This window comes from Cryptotermes secundus, unplaced genomic scaffold, assembly GCF_002891405.2.
Source record: "Cryptotermes secundus unplaced genomic scaffold, Csec_1.0 scaffold344, whole genome shotgun sequence".
In the NCBI taxonomy this organism is placed as follows: Eukaryota; Metazoa; Arthropoda; class Insecta; order Blattodea; family Kalotermitidae; genus Cryptotermes; species Cryptotermes secundus.
Genome location: NW_019742446.1, coordinates 788,191 through 804,894, shown reverse-complemented (window position 1 = coordinate 804,894; position 16,704 = coordinate 788,191). Strand labels below are relative to the sequence as shown.

Genomic DNA, 16,704 nt, shown 5'->3' with positions numbered 1-16,704 from the left:
ATTGGCTACAGCACTGCTACAAAGTATAAATTCATTTCATTGTCCTTAAATTGTCATGAATATGATGATGCTTTTAGCATATCAGAGAAAGCTAAACTATGTAATTCCATCCTGTTCTACATGAATGGGGCTCGGATAGCTCATTTGGTATAGGAACAAGCTATGGGCTGAATGGCTGAGGAATTTGCATTCAATACCTGGTGGGAAAGAGATTTTTCTCTCCTCCAAGGTGTTCATACCTGCTCTTGGGCCCACCCAACTGAGGTTGGGGCATGAAGCTGACCATTCACCTCCATCTAGTACCAAGGATTGGTGGAACTATACATTCATTCCCTTCCATCATAATTAAGGACAGGAACAACTTTATCTTTACTACATATTTGTTGAATAAAATCGCATTTACGATGTGCCCATAAAAGTTTGTTTCCTTCACTTCTCAATTTGAATGGTTATACTTGTATAGAACGATTTCTGTAGGGTGAGGGTATATGCTACTGTTACTTGAGGTACATTGTATTTGTAATACAAAAAGGACAATGTTTTAATTATGACTATCATCATGAACACTTCCATGTTAAGTGGGTCCCTTCTCACCACAGCATAGCATGTCAGCCAGCTGTGGACAGAAAACACAACTTCCATATATGGAGGGTAACTGTGAACATATTGAATAAGCAGTTGTAGACATCTGACAAGGGCCAACTTAGGAGCTGGGCTAAGAGCTAACAACTCTACACCACAACAGAAGAGCAGTTTGTTACAAAATGTTACATAGAGCATTGGACAGCTTCATTCGAACGAACTCGGCTAAGAAAATCAACCTGAGATTTGGCACATTGCATTGAATGTGAGGGGTATCTATAGGGCCAGTTACTTATAATAGGTGCAAGAGAAATATCAAGATTTATGTTAAATTTGGTGGGAGTACAATAGGTCAAATGAGACAGGTGACACTGAACAAGCAGGTGATGTATTTTTCTGTGGGAATGAGAATCACAAATTAGTAGCAGGATTTTTTGTACATAGGAGAACCATAAAGAGGACAGAGTCTGTTAGTCATAGGGTGTCATATATAATACAAACAAGTCACTGATGTAGTGGTATTTTTCCGAATGTTCTTGCCTCAACAGAGGATAAACCTGATGGTATGAAGAACAGCCTCTATGAGGAACTTGTTCAGCAAATCTCGAAGTACCACATGAAAATAATATTAGGAGATTTTAGTGCCAAAGCAGGTACGCAAGATATTTCAAACCAACAACTTGGAATGAGAGTTTACACGAATTTAGTAATGATAACGGAGTTAAAGTAATAAACTTCTCAACATACAAAAAAGAATGTGTTTCTACATTGCCACTTTCTTAAATTTGCTTGGAAATCGGTTGGAAAGACAATCAGATCGACCATATTGTGACATTCTGGCTAAAAGCCAAAAGCGCCCAGCAACAAAAGAAAAACGTTGCTTGAACGGTTCGGTAAACACGTTCTTACAGTAACATATGCACGCAACAATAGAGGAACTTTTAGAAGCGGTGTTTTCTGTCGCGAAACAAGACCTTGAAGGGCGTATTCTTGCGACGTTACTTTTATCACTGAACACCGTAACTACAATTCAACGTAACTATAACACAAATGCTGAACAGGTCATCTACTGTTACGTCACAGCGGAGAAGTGTTTACTGTCCTGTTGCCTAGCAGCGGCGGATCCTCTGCTGTTACGTTACCGCACGGAAGTATTTATGGCAACGCGTGCGTTATCGCGCCGCGATGAGTACACGTTTCCCAGCAACTTCAGTGTTGTCCGTCCTAAGGGTCCTAAGGATATAACGGAGGTCAAAACCAATTCGGAAGCAATAGTGTTCGGCTGACCCATCTTCCAAAGCCTTGCAAGGAAGCAAAAGTTGTGTTACCGGTAAGGCCCCAACATTTTCTCACAATTTACGTCCGATTACCCTCTTGTCTACAAGTTACTTTGAAAATAGTCGAAAGGCATGTTGGGGAAAAAAGGGGCCTACTTAATGTAAGCCAGATCGGTTTCCGTGCCAGTCACAGTATGACCAGTATGAGGTGTACGGACCACATAACCTTAAATTTTTAAAATGACCATGTCAAGGAGATTGAGACAGGCAGGGCATTCTCGTATAGCAAGCATGGGGAGAATTTGTAAAGGGTTTCGGCGGGAAAGAGCCTCTGTGAAGACCTAGACATAAGTGGCATGATTATACTGAAATGGTTCATAAATTGGAAGGATTCATCTGGCTCAGGACAAGGGCCTTGGCGGGCTCTTGCATGCACGGTAATTAACCTTGGCGCTCCATAAAATGTTCGAAAATACTGGAGCTTGAAGACTAATGGTTTAAGAACTCAGCTCCATGGGTTTGGCCATCATTATATCATCGGATCTACTAGCCATGAAAGTGTTTTCTTTTTTTTTACTTACTGTTTACAGAAGATACTGAAAACATACACATATTTAATTGATATACCGTTCTTTTTCGTGAGCCCAGACTTTCATTGAACGGCCCCATTTCCGGAAGGATGCTGGAATAAGTATCACCACAACCTTACCAATAAAACTCCCTACTGAACTGTGAATAGTTTCTCGTAGGATGACGACAGAAAGTTTGTTGCGATCTGTGGTTTGTTGGTGGTTTGTTGTATGGGGAGGGACAGTAAGAGGAATTATGCTAGGCTTAGTTCACAACTTAATTTTGTAGTTGATTGTGGTGTTTCCGTTGCATGCCTTCCTTACGCGACCCTTTTCCTGAAAATCCCCAGGGCAAAATGTTGGGCATTCTATTGCGTTCAAGCTAGCCACATGTCCAATTTATCTACCTTCCTCAATTCACCACATTCCCTACACCATCAACCCCCTGATGTCCACGAAATCGAAATTGGTTAGGAATGTTATACAGTAGAAATAATTATGGGCCTTCAAAACGAGATTATACTGAATGCACCAAAACTTTGATCACATAAAATGATGGGCGAAATAGAACCAATATACTTTTCATAGTTCCCCCACCCCAATATTCCTTCCTCGTTTGGTCTTTTTTATTACTTCTCGTGGTCGGTGTTTCCAATCCTTTGTTGCTGAAACTGACGCGACAGAGTTTCGTTACGTAACTCAGGGATTAGTAAGGTTGTTGTTATGTATAAACATCTGTGTACAGACCGGTACAGACGTCTCATTTCCAAGATGGAAGATACTAGTTTGGTTTAGGCAACGTGGATTATGGACTCGACAGTTTGGATCCTGCCAAGTGAAAAAGTAATGTGACACGCGCTTAATTCATTTGTATTGCGAAAACAGTAATAGAACGCTAGGTATTTTATATGGTGCTAAGCTTTAGTGTGTCGTTAAAAGTTTCTGATGAAATAATGTATAACATGAGTTGTGGTTTAATACTTGTCGCAGCATATATTTTGAAATAAATTTACATTCATGCAGATGGGTGTCATTTATCTGGTCACAGTAGCATGAATTCAGATATTATGAAAATTGTCTGAAAATATGTGATTTTTTGTATTACGCAAGTTTGCGCGTACCATGCGTTAATAGAAATGACAATGTGCCTGCCCTTTACTATCTTTACACTTGTTTCTTTTTTAAATCCCTGAGAAAAACAATGCATGAAGCGGTTTTAGCAGAGTGTGTGTAATTTTGTATCGATGTTTCAGATAAATGGTAATTTCATGGTGTCCAAAATTCAAAATATTTCTCCTTAAAAGGAAATGCCCTCAATACAATGCTTCATGATAACATCATACGATTTAATATTCTTGTGGTTTATTTTATGATGCTTAAGTTATCTCATACTGTGCTGCTATATCTATGGCTCTTACTCTGTGTGCAGTCCCTTCTATTGTTGCAGAGGAAGCTGACCCTTCTAGTGTCCAGTCATGCATTTTCTGCAGTCTAATGAATGTTCCAGCTATTTGCTTTGCTATTTCCAGCTCTGCTGTCTGCCTGAATTTCTTGAATGCCCTCTTGCTTCCTAGGACATCCCTTATCACCTCTCAAGTGTCCTTTTCTTAGGGGCTTCTCTTGCAACATTGTCCCTGCATGGCCCCTGATGACTGTGCCCCTTATGCCATGCAGGAATGGCATGGCGGGTCATCCATCTGTGGGTGGCGGCCAACTTCTTCTGGGACCCACCATAGCCTGGTCCATTTCTTCAGCTGTGGGCAGCACCAAATGCTAGAGCTGGTCCACATACCACTTCTCTAGTGCTGACATTTTTCACTGCGGCCTATTTTATAGGGACTTTCTGATACTCAGTTACAACCTCTGCATCTTCTGGAATTGCCTCCAAATTCGTGGCCAACATATCTTCCTGGCCAGTCTTAATTTTGGTTCTCCCTGGTTCCTCACAGGCCTTTATCTCTTCATGCCAGACCTTCATTTCTGCTATGGTCTCTTTGCAGGCCCTAACTTCCTTTAGAGTTGCATTTGTTTGGGTTTGCATCTTGGCCAGCATTTCTTTGTAGGTGCCCATTTTTGTTTGGCTAGTCTTCATTCCTCTCTCACCTCCACACAGTTGGTTCTTATTTCTTCTTGATTTGAGCCTAGCTTGGCTCTTATCTGTTCCTGGCTGGTGTTCATTCATTTGGCAGGGGCTTGGATATTCACTATGGCAGTTAGCAGCATTTTCAGGTCACCCACGATTATCTGTCACGTAGATCAGTATCCAGTGATGTGCTCAATCCAACCCATTCTACTTCATACAGCAGTTGTCATGTGTTAGAGTGACTCTTTGAAGGGGTTTTGGATTGGTTTGATTGACCTCTTTAACACATGACTCATGACTACATTTAATTATAGCACTGTCACTAATCTCCACACTTTACAAATCGCTTCTAACAGTGGAGATTCTTCAGCCTTTGTGCTAACTGTACTAACCAAGTCTTCTGTTCAGATACTTGCGTACAATTCTCTCACAACTGCGACTGTTACAGCTCTTCAACTCTCATCTCCAACTGACCCTGTTACAACTCTTTGACTGTCAGCTGAAAGTGACTAACTTCTAAACTTGTCTCAGTTTTAACATTTTGGCTTGGATCACATGGAAAACAGTGATCATTGTTGTACGCCAGTCGTTTTCGTGGGAACGTGATTGTTTGCCAAGGCATTACTCAGTGATGGCCGTGTATACGTGCTTATTAAGAATCTGTTGCCTAGCAGTGAATGTTTTTCTGTTATTTGGTTTGAGTTCATTACCCAGTAACAGGTCTACACCCTACAGTATTGAGTTTGTTGTTAATTGTGTGTTGGAAATATATAAAAATACATCCTAATGTTGACAGAAGTGTTTGTTTTGGTTTTATAAGTATAGCTGTAAATGTCTATCAATGAACAGTGTAAAATCCATCTTTAACTCTTTTGTTTGGTACATTCTAGTGTTTGGCCCCCATGTGATGGAGGCAGAGGTATTACAGAATTTGGAGCCAAAAGCAGACGTGGCTGCGCAGCAGTGTGTAAGTTGCATGTATTATCTGTTATGTGTCAGTTGCTGTCTAATCTTTGTGTGAACGGAAAAGAAAAAAAAAGTGTCAGGCTGTAATGTCTTTCAAGGCCAACCCTTTCATTATATATTCATGAAAGTTTATGCTGGATAACCTTATAAATATTTAGAGATAAGGTGTTAATTTTGGCAGTATTGGACAGTTATGACTGATGCCCTACCTGAGTGCTTGTATGAACCTAATTTATCTCATTAATAGAACTACCTGGCTGAAGAATGTAATCTGGTCTAATGTTGCAGATATAAAAATAAATCTTTTATGCTATGTACAAAGTTCTTGCAAAAGAATCCCTCTTGAGAAGCTAATAGTTGATTACCTTGTTGAGAAATACCCTGTCTTTTATGGAGCCCCTGGACATAAGAGCTACCACTGTTAATTTTCTTGAGTAGCACAGTTACCTGGGCTACCAGGCCTCTTTGTCAAATACATCATCTTATGTTATAGTTGTATCAAAGGAAAAACTTCTGAAACCTCTGTTAAGGAATTAAGACCCATTGAACAAAAAAGGTGAACATTTGTCCCCACATTTTCATTGAAATCCCCAAATATGCCATCTCCATGTCATTTGCACTGGTTATTCATGGTTGCCATTACATAGACAACCCAGATTTATAAACTAAATTTAGCATAGTTTTTATAGTGGAATTTCGTGTACTATACACCGTCATAGCCATATTTCTGAGAACATCAAATATCATATAAAGGTGAAGTTGGTGTTAAAATAGGAGAGACATTGTACATGCAGAATATTAGAGGCTACTCGGCTACTTCCACAGAAACTTAAAATGAAGTGTTTATTTTGTAGGCTCTTGCATACTTGGAGCAGCTGAAGAATTCTGAGGCAGGATGGCAGTTTTGTATGAACAATTTGACAAGAGGGATGAATCAAGAAAACCACCTGAGATTCTTCTGCTTTCAAGTTGTTGAGCATTACATTAGGAACCACTATAATCATGAGAATCTGGCTGAACAACAGCGTGTGCGAGAATTCCTCAGCTGCTGGATTCAGCTGCAGGTATGAGTCAAAAGATGTGACCATCAACTGATTAAGGAAGATCTCTGTATGTTAAACAGTCATTAGGAGTTAGTATCTCTTTTTTTCTGTGAAAACATGTTTGATTGTGGAAGAGGTAACATTGTATGATTCTACATCTTTGATCTTGATTAATATATTTCTCATAAGCCTTTACATAAGTACACATTCAGAATGAATGTAATCTACCGTCATGGTGATGTGTACAGAGTAGAATTATCGATGAACAGAAAGGAAAATTTGGATGTCACAATTTTTACAACTGATGAAATCTTATCTACTTGCAGTGCTCACAACTTGGGAGACAGGAAGCGACGTTTTTACGCAACAAAGCAGCCCAAGTTTTTGCCCTTGTTTTTGTCCGTGATTATCCGTTATTTTGGGCTGACTTCTTTGGTGATCTCATCAAGACTTTGAGTTTTGGACCCCAAGCGGTAGATATATATGTAAGAGTGCTCAAAGCTATAGACAGTGAGGTATGTGTATTTTGCTGCACTTAAACAATGCTTAAATTAGTCTTCTTGTTTATGATTAACCATTACATTAGGCTGACCTCTTTTGTAATCTTATTAAAACTTTGAGCTTTAGATGAACGACAGAGAGAGTCAGTAAGTAGGTCACAAATGGATATAAAACCTAAATATCGTAACATGTTCTGCCACTGAAGATGCCATTCGGATTGTTAATTTGTTTATTTAACAACCTACAGTCATAACTACAATTAATTTATAACACAGTTGCGGGTTTACCCAGTTTATAAACCCTGCACAATTATCTGTTCACTCTGTCTTTAGTAGTCTTCATGTATTAATAATGCAGGAGCTATAAAAGTCTCTCCCAATATAACTGTACTACAGCACACAATCTTGAAGTCACACAATAAGTCTTCAATGGCTGACTTCTCAGTTATTGTGCACTATAAAATCTTCTAACCACGCATCCGGTTCTGCTACATTTTAACTGTCTTCGGTGGCTGCTACATTTTAGGCAGTGGAAAACGGCTCGCTTCCCTGTTGCCTAGTTGCCATGTTTACAGGTGTTGTCACCTGTTACATCACATTGGGAAGCGCTGCCACATCACCACGGGGGAGGGAGCAGAGTGTTGACTGGGCTGTTGCCGTAGCAGTGACAGCACTTGATGTTGTTACGTCTCCGCTGATACTCGAATCTGGAAAAAAACATTTATTTCTTGACATACGCTCGACCAACATTGATACACTTGTCCCTTTGCTTTACTAATGTGTTGAAATCCACACCATAGAAGTCTTTTGAATATTGTCTCAGACACTTCCACACCTCTGCTTCAACCTCTTTGTCATCAGTGAAACATTAGCCACCGAAGTGGTTTCTAGGGAACCAAACAGCTGGAAGTCACTAGGGGCCAAGTGTGGCCTGTAAGGTGGACGTTCAAGAAGTTCCCACTGTAGTTTCTGAATTCTCTCCTGGGTTGCTCAGACTGTGTGGGGTCTGGCATTTTCATGATGAAACAGTTCCCCTCTTGCCAGGTGGCATGGATGTTTTCAGCAAATTGCCTCCTGAAGCTTCAATAGAACATCACAGTATGATGCAGAATTAACATTTACCATGCTTCTGAAAATGGGCTAACAGTACACCTTGAGAATCCCAAAACATGGTATTGCCAGCTGATGGCGTAACTTTAAACTTTTTGGTTGAATGTGAACTGGGATGTTTTTCATTGCATTGAAGCACTCTTTGATTTAGGTTGGTAGTGATTCATTCATGATTCATCCCTAGTAACAATTTTGTTACGCATTATACATGTATTTAGTAGTGTGGCATGTCTAACCGTTGCTGGGCAACGGGAGGTGGAACGAGTTACCACGAAGACAGACCCTTGATAAACAGTTGGTTGCCAAGTTATGCAACAGTAAGGAAAGCGGTGTTTCTCAGTGCCATGCCAAGTAGAGCTGAAGTGAGCCGAGCCGAAGCGCACTGGTTGCTACACAGCAATAAACAACTCTCGCAGCGTTCCCCAGCAACGCCTGTAAACACAGCGTTTACACAACAGTGAAGCAAGGTTGGTTTTTCCGCTGTCCGACTGAGGGTTTATAAGAGAGACTGGAATGTCTAAGCAGTCAGTTGAATTGTAGCAGTTGCCGAGTTCAGTTGTAGCAAGTGAATCATGAAGATCGGTACTAGTGATTAAAGGCGATAGTGTGAGAAGGTATTGGGAGTGTGTAATACAGTGACACTGGTATAGCTCCCGTATTGTACTGTGAATAAGTGAAGACTATTGAAGATGGAGTGAACAGATTATCGTGTAGAGTTTATAAATTATGTAAACCCGCAACTGTGTTATAATTAATTGTAGTTACGATTTGTAGGTTCTTAAATAAATCAGTTAACAATCCAAACGGCGTCTTCAATGGCAAAACCCGTTACAGTATTGCAGTATTATCCTCTATCTGCAATACCTACCACTCAGCACTACAGCCCTGGGTGAGCCTTGGCCTCCTCTGCAACCAGCCTCCACTGCTCTCTATTCCTCATCTTCTCTATCCAGCCTTTCACCTTCATCTTCTTCAGGTCATTCTGAACATTGTCTAGCCATCTCATCCTGGGTCTTCCTTTTCTTCTTTTGGAATATAGCCTTCCTTTTAACATGCATATATTCCAAGTTGCCATCACAATATCATTGATCCTTGTCCTTTGCTTAGTCCTTTTCTCATATGTTCCACTTATCCTAGGCTTGTTAGGTTTCTGGAGAAAATCTTTTTGCAGGATGAGATTATTAGCCTCATCCCCAACCCCCCACCTGGAGGACCAGGGTAACTCTCTTAGTCTGGACTCTACCCTTTGACCTTTCCAGCATGGGTGACCCTACCAGTAGTTAAATTATCGCTGGCATAGCTCTCTAGGTCACAGAGTCATGCAAGCCCCACCACCACAACAAGGTGGAGACACCTTTGGGGGTCCTTCATCTTCATAAGCTAAAAGATGTTGCAAGGAGAGATCAATTCGGTTCACTTCTACTTGATCCTTCAGTTCTGTGGGTGCACTGTGTGCACTTCCTGAAACTTCAGTTGATCATCCATTTTGTTGCATGCTAAACCATGGAAACACCCTAGTGCAGTACTGTCTATCATTATCCTCCTGTCAGGTTGAATCAACTCTTCCACCCAAGGCACAGTTGCTTTTGTTGCACTCTCAACAGGCTACCTGGTTGGGCATCATCTGTGACTTTCCATCATCCTTGAGAGAGTTTCTCAACCCAGTTGTGAACCACTTTACATGACAAACACTTCCCATTGTAAACATGAAACATTTCTTATCCTTTGCAATGAGTACTTTTGGCCGCAAAAATGCACAACAGAATGCTGCTTTTTGGTAGTATACTACTCAAGCACAGTCAAAATTTTGACTACTGAAACGAGCCCCTGAACATACCCTTCTGCTGTCTAGACTGTTATGAAGGTGGGCTATGCTGTTATTTAGTGATACGCGTAGAAAATCTGTTACATTACATCCGGTTTATAAAACCGAAATTAATGGCTTTGAGGATTCGTTGTGCTGACCATGCCACACCCTCTACCCACTGAAGTCGGCACTAACTTCACCGACAAGTGGCGGTCTCTCGGTATAGTTCACTAGCGGACTAAAGCCATGGAGTTAGTTTCAGTATAGTTCACTTGCGGACTAAAGCCATGGAGTTAGTTTTAGTTAATACATCTGTTTTTCTTTTATTTATGACCCATTGATGACTCTCACTTATATATGTAAGAGCACTCAAAGCTGTTGACAGTGAGGTACAAGGATTTTTGGTGCAACTCTGTATATACTATATGTACTACATATACATACATATACATACTACATATACTATATGTATTTATACACTTGGCAAGACATTCGTTAAAACTGTCTTTTTTGGCTGTGGTAGATACTTTCTTAGATGCTTTGTATGGTGTTATTTCATGTACATATACATGCATCATGATGTGCATAGTCACCAACAAACCTGAGGAGGTGATTTGGTGAGGAATTTCAAAACAACCGATACACATTTATTTCAGCAGTTTTGCCCACTTATATGTGAGCAGTTTTCTTTTAGTAGGGTACTTATAAGATGGGGATGAACTTAAATTTCTGTGCATTAAAATCTGAATCTGTTTCTTTGAGTGGGGCAGTGTATTTAAACATTATTTAACATTGGTGTAACTGTTCTGGGGCAGTTGAAATTAAAATATTTAGATGAGGATTTCATTGTGTCTGTGTGTACAACAATTGATCCTGAGTAAATATTTTGAGAATATTAATGCCCTGTCATCTGTACTGTCACAGATTTCTTTTCATTGTAATCTTTAATCTTCACCTGTATAAAAATATATCCTAGAAGCTAAGTATGACAGTTACAGTTAGAATAATTTTTTGTGGCTTTTATGCTAAGAAGCAATTCATGTCATGCATAGGAGTTTTGCCTTTCTTGTCTCTTGCAGATAGGAAGTATTATTTCTTACAGTGATGGTCTTTGAACTCTACACAGTGTAATTTGCTTGAATTTTAAAATGAGACTCCCCATTCTGTAATTAACGGAGTGGAAGGTGGGTTGAATGTAGTCCAGGGTTTTGAGAGATTTGAAGTTCTAAATAATAAACAAAAGTAAGTTGTATTATGATTTTCAAGGGTGGGATCTGTGTGTTTATATGTAGAAAGTAAAGTAAAGTAAAGCTATCCCTGTACCAGGCCGTGAAGGCCCATAGGGTTGTAAGACATTGAGGGTCCCACACTATCTAGACAGTTGGCTCAAAGATGGCGGTGAGATTGTCAGGCTTACGCACCGGCCGCGCTTTACTCCCCAGGAAAATTATATAATTAATTCCTGGTACTCATTTCTGTTAGAGGCTGAGTAAACCCCAGGGCCTAGTGCAGCTGGAAGGATTAGGTCAACTGAAAAAAATTCCAATGACCTTATATAATTAATTCCTGGTACTCATTTCTGTTAGAGGCTGAGTAAACCCCAGGGCCTAGTGCAGCTGGAAGGATTAAGTCAACTGAAAAAAATTCCAGTGACCTCATTGGGACTTGAACCCATGACCTTCCAACTTGTAGCATAGCCCCTCAATCAACTACACTGTAGGTAGTTGAATGTACCATTGTTCTCCAAATTCTGGCAGTTACATGAAATATTGGCCAACACAAACCACCAGCAGTGAAAGGATTGAAATGTATATTTGTTGTGTGGGATATCATTTGAGCATAAATCCTTTAGAAGAGTTATAACATTAAAATCTTTAAACAAGAGTATTCATGGCAACCAAATCTGTATAAATATTTTTCGTACATGATAAGATAGAATTTTGTGTCTCCTGTTTAGGTGGCTGATCAGGATATTATCCGTACACATCAAGAGGCAGAGAGAAATGCTGCAATAAAGAATGCTATGAGAGGAAGCTGTGTAGAGAAATTAGTGGAATCATGGTACCACATTCTTGTGAGTATGATGCTATGTTTCCTAGTGTAATTATGAATTGCTACTATTAAGCAAGAGGTGTAGGAAAAAAATGAATGCACACATTTTTGGTAAAATATGTGTAGAAAAAGTACCAAATCATGTAGTAAAATCTTTTTGGACCATCAGCTGTGTCACTTTTGAGTTAAATGCCAGTGTTTCAAAGATATCTGTCTCCATCATCAGGGTTGATGTGGTGAATGACCACATGTCATATACCAGCCTGCCAAATTGATGCCTCTTTTTCTTGGTGTTCTGTGCAGCAGGAGGACAGGGTTAAATTGTGTTGTCACCTAACTGACTAGAGGATTTTAGCACATTTGTTTGCCTTGAAAACTTCAAATCTTGCATAATTATGTGATTTGTTGCAGTTTTGAATTTGATGTCCCCTGCACCCATTTTATAATTTCGCATGTTAGTGACCAGACTTGAGGGTTTGATTTATTACTGAATTTATTGAATGCTTATAACTTGGGAATACAAATGATTATAACAGTGTTACTAATTTACACAGACTGTAGATCACTACAACTGCAGCGAGCACAAGGTCTTCTGTTTGTTGTTCTGTTGTCACTAGTGTTTGCTAGGTAGTGGCTGCTAAAAATGCAGTTTCCTCACAGCCAAACATGAACTATCACTGCTGACTTGCAGTTCATGACTCTATCAACTGTCAGAGCCGGAGTCAGAGTTGCTTTACAGGTGGTTTACTGCTAGTCAGTTCATCTTGGCTTCAAGCCCCTTGAGGCTTCAGTTCTGATAACAGCTCACCAGAGGTTACTTTCCAAATAGTCCTCATATATTCACTGTACTCCCAGTAACACTGACATGGTGAACGGAACGAGTTGAAACTTGTTAGACGAACCTACAGGGTTCGGGGGAACATGCTGTTCACACTGGCTTTGTTGCGTGCTGCTTACAACTAGGCACATTCATTCACCATATATTTTATCGCACCTCATATGTTCTGATTATTTCATGAATAGTGGATAATTGCAGGCATGGGTTGAGGTACTGAGTGGTAAACTATGTTCATCAGTAAATCAGAAATAGAATTATAATGGAGAGAATTTCCTTGACCTTTATGTCACTTTCAGTATGCCTTAATGGAGGCAAATGAACAATCCTGTGTATCTCACCCACCTAAAACTTGTATCATATGTAGTTGGCAAGTCTCATAGGTTCCCCCCCCCCACTTAGTGGGGGGTGGAGTCCAATTGGGTCCACTCGGAACGGAGGCCACTTATTGGCCTACTATAGCCTGCCTTGGGTGATTATGATGATGGAGAATTTGGTGGAATGAAGACTGGTAGGGGAAACTGAAATACTTGAAGGAAACCTGCCCCAGCGCCACTTTGTTCACCACAAATCCCACTTGACCAGACCCGGGATTGAACCTGGGCTGCTGCGGTGGGAAGCCAGCGACTAATCACTAGAGCTATGGCACGGCCTCACATGTTGCCTTAATCACATATTTTTCAAATAATATGTGGAGTTAGTGATATAAGCTTGTTGATTTTGTATGATAGTGATTTAATATTGTCACGTGTTGGGTGTATAACGTGACACATAACTTCACGCCATATTGGATATAGTGAATTTTATTTCACACTCACTCATACAATCACACCATTTACAATCTCACGATTACTGCCATCGGCAGTATCACAGTTACTTGGCCTGCGAATGTTAGACTACAACTGACTGGTTGACTGACTCCCTGGCTAACTCATAACTGACTTGAATAGTCTTCGCTGCTCCTTATTTAGCCCCGTTACGGACAACACAGAAAACAGTTACGTAATAGGCACCACTGTTGTCTGACGCTGTGTTTGCCGATAGCCTAGCAACGCTGTTGTTGGGAGTTGTTTACTGCCGCATAACAACTGTGGCATCCTGTTTTACGTCACCGCTGGCAGGGTAGGGGAAGGAGTGTTGACTTGCCTGTTACCGTAGTAATGACAGCGCTCCGATGCCGCCACGTCACTGCTGGGGTCGGAGGGGGTGTCCTCCGAAGCGCAACACATCACAATATATTAACTTCCACATTAGTTCTTACCACATTCCTCCTTTCTTCGAATTGCTCATGTTTGTATACTTTCCAATGAATGAACTTGTTTGTATTTAAGTCCTTCATTTGTGTTTTCAGAAAACATATGAAACAAGCAACCCAGAACTTGTAAATCAATGTTTAGAAGTAATTGGAGCATATGTATCATGGATTGATATAGCACTGGTAGCCAATGATCGTTTTATTGCGTTGCTTCTCTCCTTACTTCATATGATTGAGTCACGGGAGTCTGCTGCTGATTGCTTGCATGACATCATCAGCAAAGGAATGGAGCCATTGGACAAGCTGCAACTTATTGAAACTTTGGTTCCTGTTCTTCAGAATTCTGGCATTCTGAAACCTCTTGAGGTAAAATTAAATCTGACTTGATATGTAAATTCAAATATGTAGAGTTTAGGTTTATTAGAACTTGAAATATGAGTTTGCTACTTCTAGGGTTCATATGATTTACCTCTTGTGAGTAATATTCCATCATACAGTAACGGTGTCCTGGCATCACAATAGAGGGTGTTACAGAGAAATGTTGTTTAAAAAAGTGGTAGAAATGAACAGCTTTCTGTATTTGAATGTAAATTATGTAGGTTGAGTAGAATGTGCTGAAGTCACTAGGAATACCAAGATGTAGGTGGGTGGATAATATTAAAATGAATCTTGGAGAGATAAGATGGGATGGTATGGACTGGATTACGCTGGCTCATGATAGGGATCAGTGGAGGGATTTTGTGAACATGATATTGAACCCTTGGTTTCCATAAAATTTTGGGAAATTTTTGAGTAACTGCACAGTTGGCGGCATCTCAAGATGGGATCAGCTCAAAGAGTGAGTGAGTGATCAGAGAACACAAGACTCTGGGATACCAAAAATCCACACGCAACAGATTCCTTTATATGACCAAATAGTTGGTGTATGGTGTGACTATACTTTATCTTAATTTTAACTGATACTAATTATTTTTGACATCTTACTTTAATTAAATTAATATTTTAGTTTAGTCTAGATTTATAATGCTTGTAGACATTTCCTTTATGACAACCAGTGTTTAACATACATGTATTTCTCAGTAGTGTTGGCAGTGCCTTTTGATGATTGCACAGTAGTGGCTGAAACATGTCATGGCAGTCTTTTATATTCTCATTAAATTAATCTGAATCATATGTATCAAGTGTAGTCTAGTTAAAGTCCGTTGATGCTATGCTTGCCGCCTGCTTCATATTTTTTTCTTGCTTTTTTTCTTCTTCTTACTCTTGACCTTGAAGACGGTGACGTGTACCTCCAGAAACGGTTAATATTCACTGGACTACACATTGTTATATCCCAGAAGGTAGAACTCTTCATCTGTAGTTACATTTCATTTTATGTTTCCAGGATGATGAGACTGAATTTTCATGCAAGTTGTCGCGCTTAGTGAATGGAATAGGACTCAATCTGATTGATGCTCATAACAAGTAAGTGCTCTGAACTGGAAACAAAAATTTTAATATTTTTCCAGATCACTGACTTTTAAACAGAAGTGTGCAGCAGGTTATACCAGGGCTGAAAAGTTTGGTTTCAGTAGCATTTCTTCCAGAAACCTTGTTGAATGCACACTTATTTTGCAAGTCAGTTCTAAAATTTTAAAGAGGTAGAAACTATACTTCCAGCTTATTTTGGACTTTACCCATCGTCTGGTATGTAAAAGACAAAAGACCACGACGTTTCAGTGATTGAGACTAGCTCTTTCTAGTGGGCCCAACTGAGTAGGTTTATCCTTCCCTATCCACCTGAAGACGGAGACAGATCCAATCTCCGAAACGTCATGGTCTTTTGTCTTTTACATACCAGACGATGGGTGAAGTCCAAAATAAGACAAAAGAAGTACAGTATACACCATCGTCAGAATCTTTTCAAGTCTATCCAGGTAGAAACTAGATTAATATTGGATAGCACGTTTAAAGACACTGAAGTTTAATGTCATGCACATAGCTCAGAATAGATCTATCAGTTAATTTATGTTTTCAGAGAAAATCTGACATAGTGAACCTACATACATAATACTCTTTGTTTGGTAAAGAAGCTAGTAAGTTATTTAACCTTTAAACGACTAAAGACAACGTATGTCGTCGCAGATAGTAAAGGCAGCGGTACGAATGACGCCATGTGGTGTCGCAAAGTCCGCACGTGCGGACGTTATTTGAAATACATTTTTAAGATAGAAAATAATGTCCTACTTATATAATTTTTGGCCACCATCTGCATGGAGTGTCTGTCTTCCCACCTGCGTCATCTGCCGAAATGTTGCCTTCGTGTGGAATTCTCAAAAAGATCCGGAAATGCAGAGTCCGATTTCGCACTTCACGTACTTTGTCCTGACGGTCTTTCGTTTCCCAAGCGAAAAGCACACACGACACCTCAATTGCGAAGTAGAGCAAGTCGGCCAGTGATGTGGTTTGGCCTTCTATAATCGAGATATCTCCGATAAAAGGGCAGGGGTTCGACCCCTGGTCGCACAGTCCGCGCGTGCGGACGTTATTTGAAATACATTTTTAAGGTAGAAAATAATGTCCTACTTATATAATTTTTGGCCACCATCTGCATGGAGTGTCTGTCTTCCCACCTGCGTCATCTGC

General features: G+C 40.1%; 1 protein-coding gene across 2 annotated transcripts in view; it reads left to right on the top strand.

Annotated features, from left to right (window-relative positions):
- The first annotated feature begins 3,058 nt into the window (after nucleotides 1-3,058).
- LOC111873164 (exportin-T) overlaps nucleotides 3,059-16,704 on the top strand; it is a 43,451-nt gene continuing 29,805 nt past the window's right edge. For both annotated transcript variants that reach the window (XM_023867648.2, XM_023867647.2), the window contains exons 1-7: nucleotides 3,059-3,271; nucleotides 5,402-5,478; nucleotides 6,332-6,541; nucleotides 6,847-7,035; nucleotides 11,895-12,011; nucleotides 14,176-14,445; nucleotides 15,464-15,543. In XM_023867648.2, the coding sequence (XP_023723416.1) occupies nucleotide 3,271; nucleotides 5,402-5,478; nucleotides 6,332-6,541; nucleotides 6,847-7,035; nucleotides 11,895-12,011; nucleotides 14,176-14,445; nucleotides 15,464-15,543 (944 nt within the window). In that variant the 5' untranslated portion in view covers nucleotides 3,059-3,270. The remainder of the gene's footprint in view (nucleotides 3,272-5,401; nucleotides 5,479-6,331; nucleotides 6,542-6,846; nucleotides 7,036-11,894; nucleotides 12,012-14,175; nucleotides 14,446-15,463; nucleotides 15,544-16,704) is intronic.